Source organism: Rhododendron vialii, chromosome 2a, assembly GCF_030253575.1.
Source record: "Rhododendron vialii isolate Sample 1 chromosome 2a, ASM3025357v1".
NCBI classification, from domain to species: Eukaryota; Viridiplantae; Streptophyta; class Magnoliopsida; order Ericales; family Ericaceae; genus Rhododendron; species Rhododendron vialii.
The window spans coordinates 37,030,461-37,046,063 of NC_080558.1; the positions used below are offsets into that span (position 1 = coordinate 37,030,461).

Here is a 15,603-nt window from a genome sequence, read left to right on the forward strand (position 1 = left end):
AAAATTTGAAAAAATAGTGGGGAGGGAATTGAAAATTAAGATAATATAGTGGAAATTTTCAAATTTTGAAAAAATTATGTGGTGGGAATTGAAAAAAATTAGATTAAGTTTCGTACAACACATTGTGCTAAGGTAACAACAATCTATGGTATTGTTATAATATTTGTGATTATTTTATTCAATATTTGGTATTTAATTTACGTATATATTTTGCTTCAATATAACTATTGTTGATTTTTTACGACATATTTTTATTTTGTTATGGAATATATTATCACAAAAAAAAATTACGACAGGTTGTGCTAAGATAACGCCACTTTATGATTTTATTATAACAATTGCGGTTATATTATTTAATTATGGTATGGTATTTTGCCGATTATAACTATCGTTAACTGAACAAACCAATTGAATTTTTTTATACGACACGTTGTGGGTATGAAAACGTTAATTTATGATGTTGTCATAACAAATTTGGTTATATTACTGAATTTGTGGTATTTTAGACATGTCTTATTATGGGATATTTTAATCAATTTCATTTGATACGGCACATTGTGGTAAGAAAACGTCAATTTATGATATTGTCATAACAATTGTGGTTTGTTACATAAATTGTGATATTTACATATGTTTTCTTTTGATACGACATATTGCGGTAAGAAAATGACAATTTTAGGTGTTGTCATAACAATTGTGGTTATTTTTTTAAAATTTGTGGTATTTTACAAATATTTTTGGCTTGGGTATAACAATTGTTGATTCTGGTACGACAATTTTTGATTTTGTTACGGAATATCATTCGAGTCAAAGAATTTTTGGTACGACTCATTGTGGTAAGATAATGCCAAATTATGGTGTTGTTATAACATTTATGGGTAGCATTATTTAATTTTTGATATTGTACGCATATATTTGGTTGGGATACAAGTATTATGGATTTTGATACGAATAATTATGGTTACATAATAACAATATTTTTTAATTATAAATAACTTGCTAATGACCTATTCAATAAGTAAATTTCAAAGTACAAGTCGTAACTAGCACCATAAATATTCATTAGATAACCAAAAATTGGCATAATAAAAATCACAAATTGTCGTAATTTAGACATACGGTACACTCTGTGTACCATAGCTTTTCCCTAGAAAAATCACTAGTGAGCTCGATTTCTAGCCTACATATGTAATGCAAGAGAACAAAAATTTGTACTTTGAATTTTTCATGTAATTTAAGCTAAAATCACAATTAATTTTACTTTTTTGTTTTTTTACTTGTTTTTTTTATTATGACTTAAAATTAAGTGGGCGACCAAACTTGAGGTCGGGTTTGGGCAACCTAAATGCTGGGGCTGGCACTGTACAATGCACAAGAATGTAGGGCCCATCAAAAAACAAGTTGTTGGAATGACTTAGGTTGATTTGATCAAAGAGTTGGAGAAATCTATAGTACAAAACCCAAGGGTGTAAGGCCCACCAAAAGACAAGTTGTTAGAATGACTGAGATTGATTTAGATCCAACGGTTGGAGAAATTTTTCGATACTGGGTGGCTATATCTCACGTGGTGCCAGCTTCAGATTAAAATCCTCTCTTCTCACTCCACCACTCTCTCTCTCTCTCATTTTTCTTCAAAAACACCAAATAATTCTGCCGTACGGCTGAGGGGGCCATGTACGGTACAGAGAGTACACCCACAACGGGTTTGCAGCCACATGGGAGGTGAACGTGATTTTCTGCTTTGCTTTTTTTTGTTTGTTTTCTATTTATAGGATGGAGAATCTGGTACTAGCTTTTCATTTGGCTTCGTTCCAGAAATTTTCTTAAAAAATAAATAATTTATTTTATATTTTCAAACTCAAAAATAATGTAAATAAAAAATAATTTTTTAATTTTTTTGATACCGTATTAAAGATCTTGATAAGATCTATCAAACAAGATCCATATTGGTAGAAAAATTATTTGCGTAAACACATTTATTTTAAACTTGAAATTGCCTTCTTAAAAAATAAGTACTTATTTTACGTTCCGGAACGGATAGTATGAGTTGTTTTTTTAGTATATTACTTTAAATTCGAAGCGAGTGGAGTGGAGTGTAGTTAGTGTTTTCCTTATGGGAAATGCTATGGATATATCAATGTGTTACGCTCCAACCACACCTCTCTCACATGCATGTGTGAGAATTTCACAATAAATGCTAGGACCCGCTAAGGACCTACATGTATGTGGTGTGATAAATTGATGTGCCTCTAACACCTCACTATCTTTATACTCTCATGCACATGGACAGAGTTCGATTCCGGTAAACACTCATCTCCCTCCCTAAGTCCCCTAGGATAGAGTAAATTATGATTAATGAATGACAAAAAGACCTATGCTTTCTGTAAGTGTTTCTATCAGTTTGCCATTCCCATTTAAGATCGGAAAATTTTCCTATCCGATTACCATCACTTGAAGAAAAGATGTCAAAGAAGGAAAAAGTCAGTACAAAACAAAGGAAAAGAAGAAGGCACACGAATTCCAAGCAAATCTACATAAGCTGAAACAATGAAATTCACTTCTTCGAAATAGAAAAAGCAGATTCCTTTCCGAAATAGAAAAAGCAGTAAAGACTTCATCTTGGGTTTCCACCAAAGGCCAAGGAGAAACTTCCCAGAAGCTCCAGCCTAAATGAAAGAAGCACCACCTCTGTTGGTGAATTTTGGTGGAGAAACTTCCCAGAAGCTCCAGCCTAACTGAACCTAAATGAAAGAAGCACCACATCTGATGTTGGTGAATTATTAGCTGCCGAAAACCAAAAAAATATGAAGTAGTCCTTTGTACTTAGAGTCAGGACCTCCTTCATCAACATCCATCCCTGACCAAGTATCTTCAAAATTGTGAGAAAACAAACCTAAATTAAAGAACACCACATCTGTTGGTGAATTATTAGCTGCCAAAAACCAAAAAGATACGAAGTAGTCCTTTGTACCGAGAGTAAGGACCTCCGTCATCGACATCCATCCCTGAGGACCCTGACCAAGTATCTTCAAAATTGTGATAGAGCAAGAAAGAACCACATGGGTTCTGGTGAAAACTATGATCTGCATGTGATGAAGTAGTCCTTTGTACCTAAGAAAAATTCTGCCCAGAAAAATCCCAAATCACATATGTACTTTTCGAGACAGCTGGTGATGAAGTAAAGTTATTAGGTCCCCCACCCCCAAAGAGGCAACCTTTGCAACAACATTAGGATTTCAAACTTAAATTTAGGGACAAAGATAGGTACCATTGAACTCGTGAAGGGTACAGGGGTTAAATTTATGGAGACATGAATTCACGTGGATGCATGGACCTTTCCAACATCAGTATGTGGCCAATGAAGAGAGAGAGAGAGAGAGAGAGAGAGAGAGAGAGAGAGAGAGAGAGAGAGAGAGAGAGAGAGAGAGAGAGAGAGAGAGAGAGAGAGAGAGAGAGAGAGAGAGAGAGAGAGAGAGAGAGAGAGAGAGAGGGTGGGGGCTGGGGGAGTGATTTTAAGTGAAGGAGTTGAGATTGAAGTATCTATATCTATAGTACAACACACAAGGTTCACCAAAAGACAAGTTGTTGGAATGATTGTGATTGATTTTGATCCAACGGTTGGAGAAATTTTTCAATGCCGGATGATTATATCTCACGTGGTGCCCGCTTCAGATTAAAATCCTCCCTTCTCTCCTCTCACCCTACCATACACACTCTCTCTCATTTTTCTTCAAAAGCACCAAAAAATTCTGCCGTACGGCAGGGGGCCACAGAGAGTACACCCACAACGTGTCTGCAGCCACATGGGAGGTGAACGTGATTTTCTGCTTTGCTTTTTTTGTTTGTTTTCTATTTATAGGATGGAAAATCTGGTACTAGCTTTCCATTAGTGTGAGTTGTTTTTTTCATAGGAGTGTATTACTTTTTCTAATGGGATTTCTCTGTGTTTTTTTTTTTTTGGTCAAGCGGAAAGTTTAATGGGAATTCGATCAGACCCCACCACTTCTATCTTACCACGCCACCACTTCTATCTTACCACGTGATTTCAGGGGAAGGAGTTTGAGATTTTAAGTATCTATATCCATAGTACAACACACAATGCCCATCAAAAGGCAAGTTGTTGGAATGATTGACGTTGATTTGATTCACGGATTGGAAAAATCTATAGTACAAAACCCAAGAGTGTAGGACCCACCAAAAGACAAATTGTTGAAACGGCTGCTGAGATTGATTTTGATCCAACAGTTGGAGAAATTTGGAGATGACTTAATGGTAAAAATTGGTATATGTTCTATGCATTTTTCTTTCTTTTCTTTTCATTGCTGTACTACCTTTTTTGGCTAAGCTAAAAAGGGTGGAGGAGGGGGGCGACCGGACATAGCAATCCTCTCATGAGTATGACCATAGGGACTCCAAACTTGCGGCGAATCCAGAAAGGGACCAAAGAGCCATAGCAATAGCCACCCCACCAAGAGCTAGCGGGCCAAAGCCGGACAAAGGAAAAGAACCAAATTCGAGAGAGGCGCCACCGACACAACTCGAACTTGGGACCTCCTACCTTACCCAAACCCAATGGGAGTAAGCCATGATCAACTAGGCTATCACCCCTGATAGTCATTGCTGTACTACGTACCTTGTAAAGCAGAAAATAATTCTCGGAGGATAGGGGATCTGTAATCTCATTTCATTCAAGTAAAAGCATAGGTTTAAAGATCCAACACAATCACATAGTAGAACAGAATCACATGATGACTTGATATTCGCTAAATTCAAATATACCCAACAACAACAAAAATTACTGAATTTAGGCTCCAAGTAACGATGTATCTAAGAACTCGATTGAAGTTTGCTTTTTCACAAAATGGATAGTGGTCTCTAGATTCATTTCGACACATTTCTTCAAGCTCAAAGGCCGCCCTTTGTTGTCCAAAAAAGGTCCTTCCATAAATGAAAAACTTAGAAGTCCATCTGCTAATTATCCAATATAAGCCTTTCCATTGAGCAGAAAAAGCATAAATTCAACACATGATTCATCTTAGTGCCACAATGGACCGTTACAACCGATACACCATATTTTGCCATAATTGTGGGCGAGAGTGGTTACACCATATTTTATCGTATATCGATGAATGTGGCAATTATGTGAATGCTACGTATTTTATCATTATTATTATATATTCGTGTTAATATTACAATTAGTAATTGTATTTTTATTATATGTGCATAACATTTGGCGTATCTCTATTCATTTGGAGATTGAAAAGACACATGACATTGTCGCATTAAGAAGTTGAAGATTGTACCACCCTTGTAAGCTATTTGGCACTTTATTGTTTTCCTATAAATAACCCATGTAGGCTTCATTGTAAACTCTCTCCAACAAATCAAAGAATATATCTTTATTTGTCTTTCAAATTTTGTCTTACTAACTCAACTTTTGGGTTATAATTAGGAGTAGGAGCATGAGTAATTTAGAATCCTATGTATCAATTTCGTTTTTGAAGATTGGATGCCTTGAATCAATGATTTTCTTTTATGTGTTGATACTCCATTGAAGGTTAATGGAAGAATCCCTTTCGTTAGTCTTCAATTTTGTTCTTGCCATCGATTTCGCATTTGATTTGACTACCACTTCACATCTGATGAAGTCCTGAAATACGTTTCGCATTTGATTTGACTACCGCTTCACATCTGATGAAGTCCTGAAATACTGCGTGAAACCATGGATTCACCTTTTGGAGACAAGCCGCATGCCTTTATTTGTGTTGTTGACTTTGTTTCCCAAATCTCTATCGATATTCGATTGAGAGAAAAAATAGGTAAACAATTTTGGCCCTAGGAGGGCAAATGTTACTAAATCGGAAGTAATAGCATGTGCCAAATGTGAAATGAATGGATTTCAAGCCTTGCATGGAGACTTGACTAATTTGTATGTTCAAAATAGGCCATTCGTTGGCCAATTGTTGGATCTAATATAGAGATCCATCCTGGTGCCTTTCAATTATGGCTTCACTTATGAACCCAAATTGGAGGGCTCGTGACAAGCAAATAAAAAAATAGAAGCTAGGCTTGAATAGTTTATTTTTTGGAAATCGCCATTTGTTGAATGACAAGTGTACATGGCCATGCATTAGGAGTTAGGACCACATGTTGTCTCTCTCTATAAATATGGACACATATTAAACTACTGGTGCTCAGCTCCCAGAAAGAAGAACCAACTCATCTCACTCGTTAACCCCTCTCTCTCTCTCCATCCAATGGCTCCCAAAAAAAAACTCCCAAGACAAGGGAAAGAAGTCCAAAGGGGCTAGCAACAGTACCTCCGCACAGTCTGTGGGAGATTTCAACGGCAACCTAATTACACTTATTACTCTAATGTCACAGTATTGGGCGACTTCTTAACTGCCGCGGAGAGGACCGCCCAAGCACAAAAGGCGTTTGATGAAAAGAGTCAGAATGTCGAAGGCCTAATGAGAGAGATATCGGATGCGAATCCCACTTACCTCATCGTAACCAACGAGGAAGAGGCAAGGACCGCCAGAGAGTATGCACAAACCAACCAATGGAGGGGTGATTTGTATATCATAGCGAAAAACGGCAAACTGGCTGAAAAAATTACAAAAGTCGCAGAAGGTACTGATTCTCAATAAAAGGTGTTTAACGAAGTGAAAATATTTTACGACTCAGGAGTCCACTGAGGTTATCGTCCAGCTTAAATAAGTTAGTTTCTTAACTGTGTCGGGTCCTCTCTTAAGTTTACTAGGTTGTGTGGTCTTGTGGGTTTTCAAATGAGTATTTGTATGTTAGGCAGTAGCTCAGTTGTGTGTTGTGGTAGTTTTATCATTGTGTAAGTATATGTGTCCACAAGACCACACAACCTAGCAAACTTAAGAGAGGACCCGACACAATTAAGAAACTAACTTATTTAAGCTGGACGATAAGCTGAGTGGACTCATAAGTTGTAAAATATTTTCACTTCGTTAAACACTTTTTATTGAGAATCAGTACCTTCTGCGACCTTTGTAATTTTTTCAACCAGTCTGCCGTTTTTCGCTATGATATACAAATCACCCCTCCATTGGTTGGTTTGTGTATACTCCTTGGCGGTCCTTGCCTCTTCCTCGTTGGTTACGGTGAGGTAAGTGGGATTCGCATCCGATATCTCTCTCATTAGGCCTTCGACATTCTGACTCTCTTCATCAAACACCTTTTGTGCTCGGGCGGTCCTCCCCGCGGCAGTTAGGAAGTTGTCCAATACTGCGACATTAGGGTAATAAGTGTAATTAGGGTTGCCGCTAAAATCTCCCACAAACTGCGCGGAGGTACTGTTGCTAGCCCCTTTGGACTTCTTTCCCTTGTCTTGGGAGTTTTTTTTGGGAGCCATTGGAGAGAGAGAGAAAGACGGTTAATGCATGAGGATCATCATTGGGATTCTAACCTTGGGATTCTAACCTAGAGAGGTATGTCATTCTACCCTAACCCTAAACCTATACACTTCTCCCTACATCTAACTTGACCGTCGGAGGGTCACTGGGCTTTCACAGCCCTATTGACTTGTTGCAAGTTAGGTGGCAGGTGCGCGGAGCGGCGAAGGAAGAAACCAGAACCGACCCACGGTCAAGATCCCGATAAACCAAACCCCTACAGCCTGCAAGAGAGACACGGGCAGCAACAATTATTTTGGATTGCTAAGCACAACAAGAAAGATAATTAACATTTGTAGGCATAACGGAAAAAGGGAAGCATTAACACAAAATGGTAGTTCTCTAAAGCTGTTGGTTGACCTCTGATTGGAGTCCAATCTGTCCAACTAAGATTTCATATTGCAATGTGATGCAGTTATACAATCAAATTCACATGGAAAACAAAAAGTCACTTTTATCCTCCTCAATTTTCCAGCATCCATACACACCCATTTCTACCATGGTCACATAATTGGAAAAAAAATTTAAACTTCTTCAAGTTTGTAAGTTAAAGTAGTTAACAAACCTTCCTCTCACAAACAAATAGAGGATTTTCAAGAACTTGCTAAAGAGATAGTAGCAATTTTCTAGTCCTTTCCTCTTGTCCCTTCCGTGACAAAACTAGTTTGGAATTCACTTTTTCCGGGAATTAAACTAAAATGGACCAATTTGTTGAAAGTTAAACTTAATTGTATTATTTTGTGTGCATGTGTGTGGGCCGTGAAGAGACAAAGAAGATGAGAGAGGGATGAGAGGGGGGCCAAGCCAGCAAATAATATAGCTGTGCAATGTGCGCTACCGTGGTGTTGTCTGTGCATTTAAGACTAGAGGTTGGGGAGTAGCTCAAGTTGTATGGCTGTGATTGTGTGAGATTGTGTATAAGTAATGTGTATGTGTGCTGTGTAATATGTGGGAAGAAGAGTGGGAAAAAGAGAGCAAAGAAAGCAGAGAGAAGAGGAAAACGTGGGAAACCCATTGGGGGTTTTCCCCCACTAGTGTTTGTGTGTGAGAGTTGTGTGATTTGTATTTAGTTCGTATTTTCTTTAAAGATGAATAAGAGTAGAGTTTGTTTGTGAGTGAATGTCTCTCTTGATTCCCAATACAATGCAGAATTAGTTGATTCTCAGTTACAGCAAGCTACTGCTTATTGAGAATTTTGCAAACCATGTGGACCTCAAGATACAAACTGTTAATAAAATAATAATTGTAAAAAAAATTTATTAACATTGAATAAAAATCAATAAAATCTGCATTGATCACAACCCTATCTTGCCCGCAAAAAAAAAATCTCTACCTACATCAATAATAACATCAAAATAAAGTACAGCCACTAGGCAGATAAATCAAATAAGGATTTAGTGCTGGTGGTTATCTCTAATTTAACAAAGCAAATGATGAAGGGACGTTTTGACAATGCTAGTGTATTTACAAGAAAGAAACAGGGGATCATATTATTTGACTGAGCCTGCAATGTTGTTATGCATACTTTGTGAAATCTCAATATCACGCATTCCGCTTTGCAAATCATGCGAATTTTTCCCCCCAGTTAACTACTATGAACAAAAATACCTTTTTCTCAGATTCAATGATATGAAATGGCATTGAACTCTCAGTTACATGACCAATATCAAACATTAGCATAAAATAATTGTGTGTATAGCAAGAACATTCACCTGAAATGCAAATTTCGGCAAGTGAGGCGCCACCAGGTAGCATAATTAAGGAAAGAAGTATCATGGCTTGCTGTTATTTCAACGATCAAATGTTCAAGAGCATTTAACTTAGGCAGCAACTCAGGTGGTACAAAACCCTGGTAAAAAAATGGAACAATAGTAAGGCTAGAGGAGCAAACTGGGCAAGGCACGCACAGGCACGACACTCTCAGAAACGGTTGCGGACATGACATGGGCATGCCTTTTTGCTATTGTGCTTAAATGAGATGGACTCAATACGTAATAAATGTGACTGTGTGATTGATTTGTTGGCCCATTTTCTTACTTCGCAACCTTTATAAATAGTATTTATTAACATCAATTGTTGCTCATTTTACTTATTAAGCATGAGATTGGTTCTATGATCAGAGTCATCAGACCAAGGACATCAATTGAATCCACTAATTCAATTATTCATACATGTTTCGTAGTGTCCTATTTGATTGTATTATTTCAGTTAAAAATATTTGACAATCCTTCATTCTACTTCTGAAAGGATAACATTTCTAATTTTTTTGAGATTTTTTTTCCAGCCTTACAAGGTTTGATGGGGCATAGGCACAGCTAATTGTGGAGTGTCCGTGGGCCAGACTGGGACTAGAGTACCCTAAAATGACACTGGCATGGCACAATCAATAAATGGTCCGGACTAGGCTTGGCACAAAGTGCCTTAGGCACCAGAATAATTGGGTTGGTTTGGCACTAGACATTACATTTAACACCACCGAGTAAGGCACCACAATGAAATAAAGAACATAACATGAAGAAAAGTATAAACCAAACTAACCACGATATCCGGTTTCAATGTGAGGGTCTTGAGGCAGCATGAAAGCAGGGAAAATGAATCATTCATCGAACCACCGAAATAGGAGGTAACCATGCCATTACCAATACGGACATCAACAAGTGACGGAACATTCTCAAGAAGTAAGTTTGTCTTTACTCCAACGTAATTGAAGAAAACAAGATTTGAAGCAGAGATCTAGATGGATTTTATGCAGGGACAACCCAGTACCTCCAAGTATTTCAACGCACAAACGGGGCCACCAACTTTTAGGTTAGTCAGTGAATAAGACCCGCGGATAGATAAATGTTCCAGATACAGACAGTTGAACAGAAGGAACTCAACAACTTCGTCACCTACATGTAGATGCTTTAACGATACTTCTTTACGGGACTTGACGTCAGCTAACATACCATTGCCCATGATGCCAAACCTTGAACTCAAACAAATCTCTTCAATTTCAGCAAAAAGCTCCGACGAAAACGTGTAAGCTTTTCTTGCTTCTACATATCCATTATTGGACAGGAGGTTCAACTCCAGTCTTTGAACTTTCCTCGACAATGCAAACTTGCTCCACCCGTCAATATCAAACTTGAAGCGTTTATCTAAGCGAAAACTCACTTTAAACTTTTCTACAGTACTAGAATCATGCGCTTCCAAAACATGATTAACCCATGTGACAAACTTATTTGTTTCAGACTTATGTAACTCTGTAGTACCTTATCCTTCAAATTTTTTCTGGGAATCAAAGTTGAGAGAGGTACTACGTTTCCGTAGGTGTCTCCATCGACTTGAGAGGACGCTGGTGCGTATTGCTTCTTCCAATGGCAATCGAGACAATATAGAGGCAAGAGTATCATCAGACAATTGGCTAATCTGACCCTGCGAAACAAACTTGCCCTTGTTACATAAACATAAAACAATATGCTTATCAAAAGCACAATATTAGTCAATTCAGATACTTAAATGTAGAAGTAATTGAAAGAGTTTGTAAGTGACTACTTGCTAAAAGGCAGAAAAATCCATCTCGTGATTTCAGTTACTCTAGTTGATAAAAGGCATACACTTTCCTGGCATTTAGTTACAAACTAAATGTTCTCGCAACTATAGCAATGTTTTCTCTATCTTTACTAAATCATAGAGCACTAACTACTTTGCACTCTACTTAAAATAATTATCCGCTATTTGTAATTCATTATAGGACCAAAGAATTAGACAAACTAACATCCACAAGTGACAATGGCGTGATAATAAATCTATGGGAGAATACATTTAGTGGTACTTAAGAATTTTACTTTGATACTCTGCAAGAAAAGCCACAAAATCAATTCCGAAAAGCGTTGGATAGTTCAAAAGCCAAGAAAGTTAACTTTACTCTGTAGATACTGGAATACGTAGTCGGGAGTATCGATGGAGTATTGGTATCAGATGCAGATCGATTCCCATCTAAAATTATGCGTGCCGGTATGATTCATAGATATGTAATTGCTATGTCTATTCCACTAGTCAAAATATTCAACCAAGTAGTATAGCAAAAGATAATTTTTTAAAGCAAAGACAGTTCAAAAAGAAAGCTATGCACGGTAGAGATTATATACATGAGAACATAAACAGAAGGGGTTTGATTGACAGCATGTTTCATAACTCAGTGGATAATTGAGATTAAACAATCGACCTCAAAGAAACGATTTTCACCCCAAAAAGAGAAAAAGATGAAAACTTTTGTGCTAACAACAGACTTATGAGGAATCACAAGCAGTATCAGAGATGATTGGCAGGTCACATAGGATAGAGAAATCAGATCTGTGACCAGGAGTGGTAAGATCTGTACCTGTAAGAGAGAGAGAGAGAGAGAGAGAGAGAGAGAGAGGGGCAGAGAGAATAATACCATGATCAACCACTAGCGAAGGAGAAGAGAGAGGAGCTGAGGAGGCCAGCAAACAGCCTGATTTACCTCGGGAGGAGGAGGCTGCTGCTGGAAAGCCGTCGCTTATTGTAAACGAGATAGTAAACAGCAGCAGCAGCAGGAACAAGTGGGGTTCAGTGTGCTGAATGTATTGGATAATGCACAGCCACCCATTAAAATTAGAAAATGGATATTCGGGCTCTATTTTTTTACTGACAACGCTCCAATTTGTTCATGACGTTAAATTTGTTCATGACGTTAAAATTAGAGCGCCATCAATAAAAAGCGAATTGCAAAAACCAATTTCCTTAAAGTTATACTTACGTAAGAGCCCCTAAACTATTACAAGTAATACAATACAGACTATTTTCCACACACCCAACTGAGGCTAATTCACTAGCATAACAACGTAGTCATGTCGAGTTTGAGTTATTGCCTTGGTAAAAATATCAGCAATTTGGTGTTCAGAGGCAACATGGGGTAGTGTATTCTCACCATCCATATATTTGTCACGGAAAAAGTAGCAATCTACTTCAATGTGCTTCGTACACCCATAAAATACCGGATTGGACGCGATACAGATAGTACTGACGTTATCTCCAAAGAGGAGTGTCGGAGACTGAATAGGGACACCCAATTCTTGCATAAGACCCCGAAGCCAAGTGATCTCACTACAAGATGAAGACATTACTCTATACTCTGCTTCAGCAAAAGACTTAGAAACTGTGCGTTGTTTCTTACATTTCCATGTGACAAGAGAATCGCCAAGAAATACACACCAACCTGTAGTGGAGCAACGAGTAATAGGGCAGCCAACCCAATCAGCATCAGCATAGGCCCGTAATTCCATAGAGAATTGAGAGGGAAAGAATAATCCTCTTGAAACGGTGCTTCGAAGATATCGAACTTTTCGATGAACGGTAATAAGATGAACATGACACGAATGAGCAACAAATTGACTCAAAATGTGTATGGCATAAGATATATCTGGTCGAGTCATTGTAAGGTATATAAGGCGACCAACAAGCTTACCATAATAAGTTGGATCTGGAAGCTTATTACTATCATCTTGTTTATACTTAATGTTGTTTATACTTAACGTTTATCTCCGTAGGAGTGTCCACACATTTTTCACAGTCAAATGAGTAAACTTCATCAAGTCTAAAGCATATTTGCACTGATTAATACTGCACCCATAAGATGAGTAATGTACTTCCAAGCCAAGAAAGTAGGTCAATGGTCCTAAAGCATTCATCCTGAATGATTAACAAAGTAAATGCTTAAGCTTTTCAATGCCTACAAGGTCATCACCAAGGATGTCATCCACATACACTAACAGAATAGTAACACCATGTGAAGAATGATGAGTGAACAATGAGTAATCGTGTGAACTTTGGATGCATTCATCATCAAGGATGACCTTTCTAAACCACTCAAACCATGTTCTTCGAGCTTGTTTTAAACCATACAAAGACTTCTTCAACCTACGAACCATAGACTTATCAGAAAAGTAGCTAGGAGGAGGTTTCATATGGACAGTTTCTTTCAAATATCCTTTGAGAAAGGCCATTTTCACATCCATTTGAAAGATAGTCCACTTTCGCACAGCGGAAAGGGCCACAAGCAATCAAACCGTAGTCATTTTAGCCACTGTATCAAACGTTTCCTCATAATCAATTCCATACTCCTGTTTATACCCTTGTGCAAAACTTGGATTTGTTATTTTCTCTCTTCTTTCTCCCAAACCAAACAATAGGTGAGAAAATCTTTAAAATTTCCTTTCTTTTCTTTTCCATAAGGTTATGTTAGGATGATCGTAATCTTATTAGGAATAGAAAGATGATTATTGGAAATCAAATTCCTAAAAAATTTCTCGAATAGAAATAGGAATATAATTACAAGGAATCAAATTCTTAAAAATTTAATACGTTGAGTAATTTCATTCCGGTGTTTGAATTAATTCAATAATCTTGTGCAAGAAATAATTATTTTGAAAGATTATCAAAGTCAGCATTTCCTTTTAACAATTGAGCTAGGAATCTCACGCGGATTACCATGGGGTAAGGGAGATGTCATATTCCCACATAATCTGAGAATATGATTCTTGATTGAATATATCATCATGAACTAAATTCATATTCTTGTCTCTTCCAAACATAGGAATATTGGAAATATAGCATCACGTTTCCGTTTCTGTCTCTTACGAACGTCAAAACCATAAAAATTTGGTATCACATACCCATTCCTCCTCAAGATTCTCACCGTCCAAACTAAGCCTGAGTTCCAAAACATAACCTTATGCTTTGTTTTGAAACTTGTGGACGATAAGGGGGGAAATATAAGAAAATGAATTCCACTTTCCTCTTATTTTCTTTTTAACATTTTCTCTACTTTCTCTTATAATTATTTTCTCTTCTTTTCTTTTCCTTTTCACAAGTTTCAAACAAAGAATTAAACAAAAATATATACTCCATATATTTTAATTGACTTGTTTAATTGAGCTTCAAACAAATATGTCAACGTTCATTGAGCATATTTCTATTGCTAGCCATGTTTATTGTGGTCATATTGCATCTACTATCTGGCCTTACTTATTTTTTAGGTATGGAGCAAGTTAGTGGAGAACCGGGTTGGAGTATTCCAAAGGATTTAGTCCTAAAGTTTTTTGAAAAAATCGTATAGTTATGTAATTTTTTAGGAGATTGAGGACCCATTATATGTAACATTTGGATAATTATTTATTTTGAGGCAATGTAGAATTTTGGGTCGTCACATTCATCGTCGGGGTTGGCCAATTGACTCATCACTTTGTTTCCTGGTCCTTGTCCATTTATACTTGGAGCATGGAATTTTATTATGGACTAGATTTCAGCAAGGTGTTAAGCAGATTAGGAAATTCAACTGATCATGTGGGCTTTAAGCCAAGTGAGATTTTTTGGCCTTCGGTGGCAGTGGCGTTTGGCCATAGAAATGTATTGTTTCGGACAGTGAGCTTTGGCCATGATCTTTCTGTCACATATTTGAGGACCACGATCATAATTTGAGATATCGGGTAGTGTGTGATACATTCATAGCTAAATCTCTTTGTGAAGAGTATTGTTTTTTTAATTTCTCATATTTGTACTCCGTTGATCTCTAAGTTTATTGATTTAGGTACGGAAGAAGTTAGTGGAGAGTGGAGACCAGGGTTTGAGTATTCAAAGGATTTAGTTCTAGAGATTTTTGGAGAAATCGTATGGTAGTATAATTTTTGAGGAGATTGATGGCCCATCATTTGTAACATTTGGATAATTATTTATTTATGAGGCAATGTAGAAATTTGGGTCGCCACATTTATCATTGGGGTTAGCCAAGGCGGGGCTAAGACATTCACTCAGCCAAATTGGGGTATCTACAACTATCAAAATAACCGAGTTCAAGCGAGAGATAACAAGTATCAAGCTCAGAAGCGCACAGCGGTTGGAGGAAACGGTCGTTGCAGTTACCACATACTACTTCCTCAGTTTGTCTATAAAAGGAAGCACAATTTGAAGGAAAAGTCTCTCGATCAATCACCCATAGACAATAGTTTGGATTGTTTTTTGAAAAAAAATTCTCATAACTTGAAAAATACTCATTACCTCTACTTCTAATTATTACTCATTCCTATCTTTAATCATTATTTTCATTTCTCTCTCTATCTCTTTAATCATTACCTCTACTTTCAATCATTAATCTCATTTCTCTCTCTACTTATAT

At 37.2% G+C, this 15,603-nt stretch overlaps 1 protein-coding gene across 4 annotated transcripts in view; it reads right to left on the minus strand.

Annotated features, from left to right (window-relative positions):
* The window catches only part of LOC131318165 (F-box protein At5g03100-like), a 21,023-nt gene extending 9,034 nt beyond the window's left edge, over window positions 1-11,989 (minus strand). The window contains exons 1-2 of one of the 4 annotated variants that reach the window (XM_058347971.1): window positions 11,848-11,989; window positions 9,963-10,774 (exon numbers count right to left, since the gene is read on the minus strand). In XM_058347971.1, the coding sequence (XP_058203954.1) occupies window positions 9,963-10,055 (93 nt within the window). In that variant the 5' untranslated portion in view covers window positions 10,056-10,774; window positions 11,848-11,989. Of the gene's footprint in view, window positions 1-9,962; window positions 10,836-11,847 lie in introns of all 4 variants that reach the window. The other 3 variants (XM_058347970.1, XM_058347969.1, XM_058347974.1) reach the window with 3 other exon arrangements.
* Window positions 11,990-15,603: the final 3,614 nt, after the last annotated feature.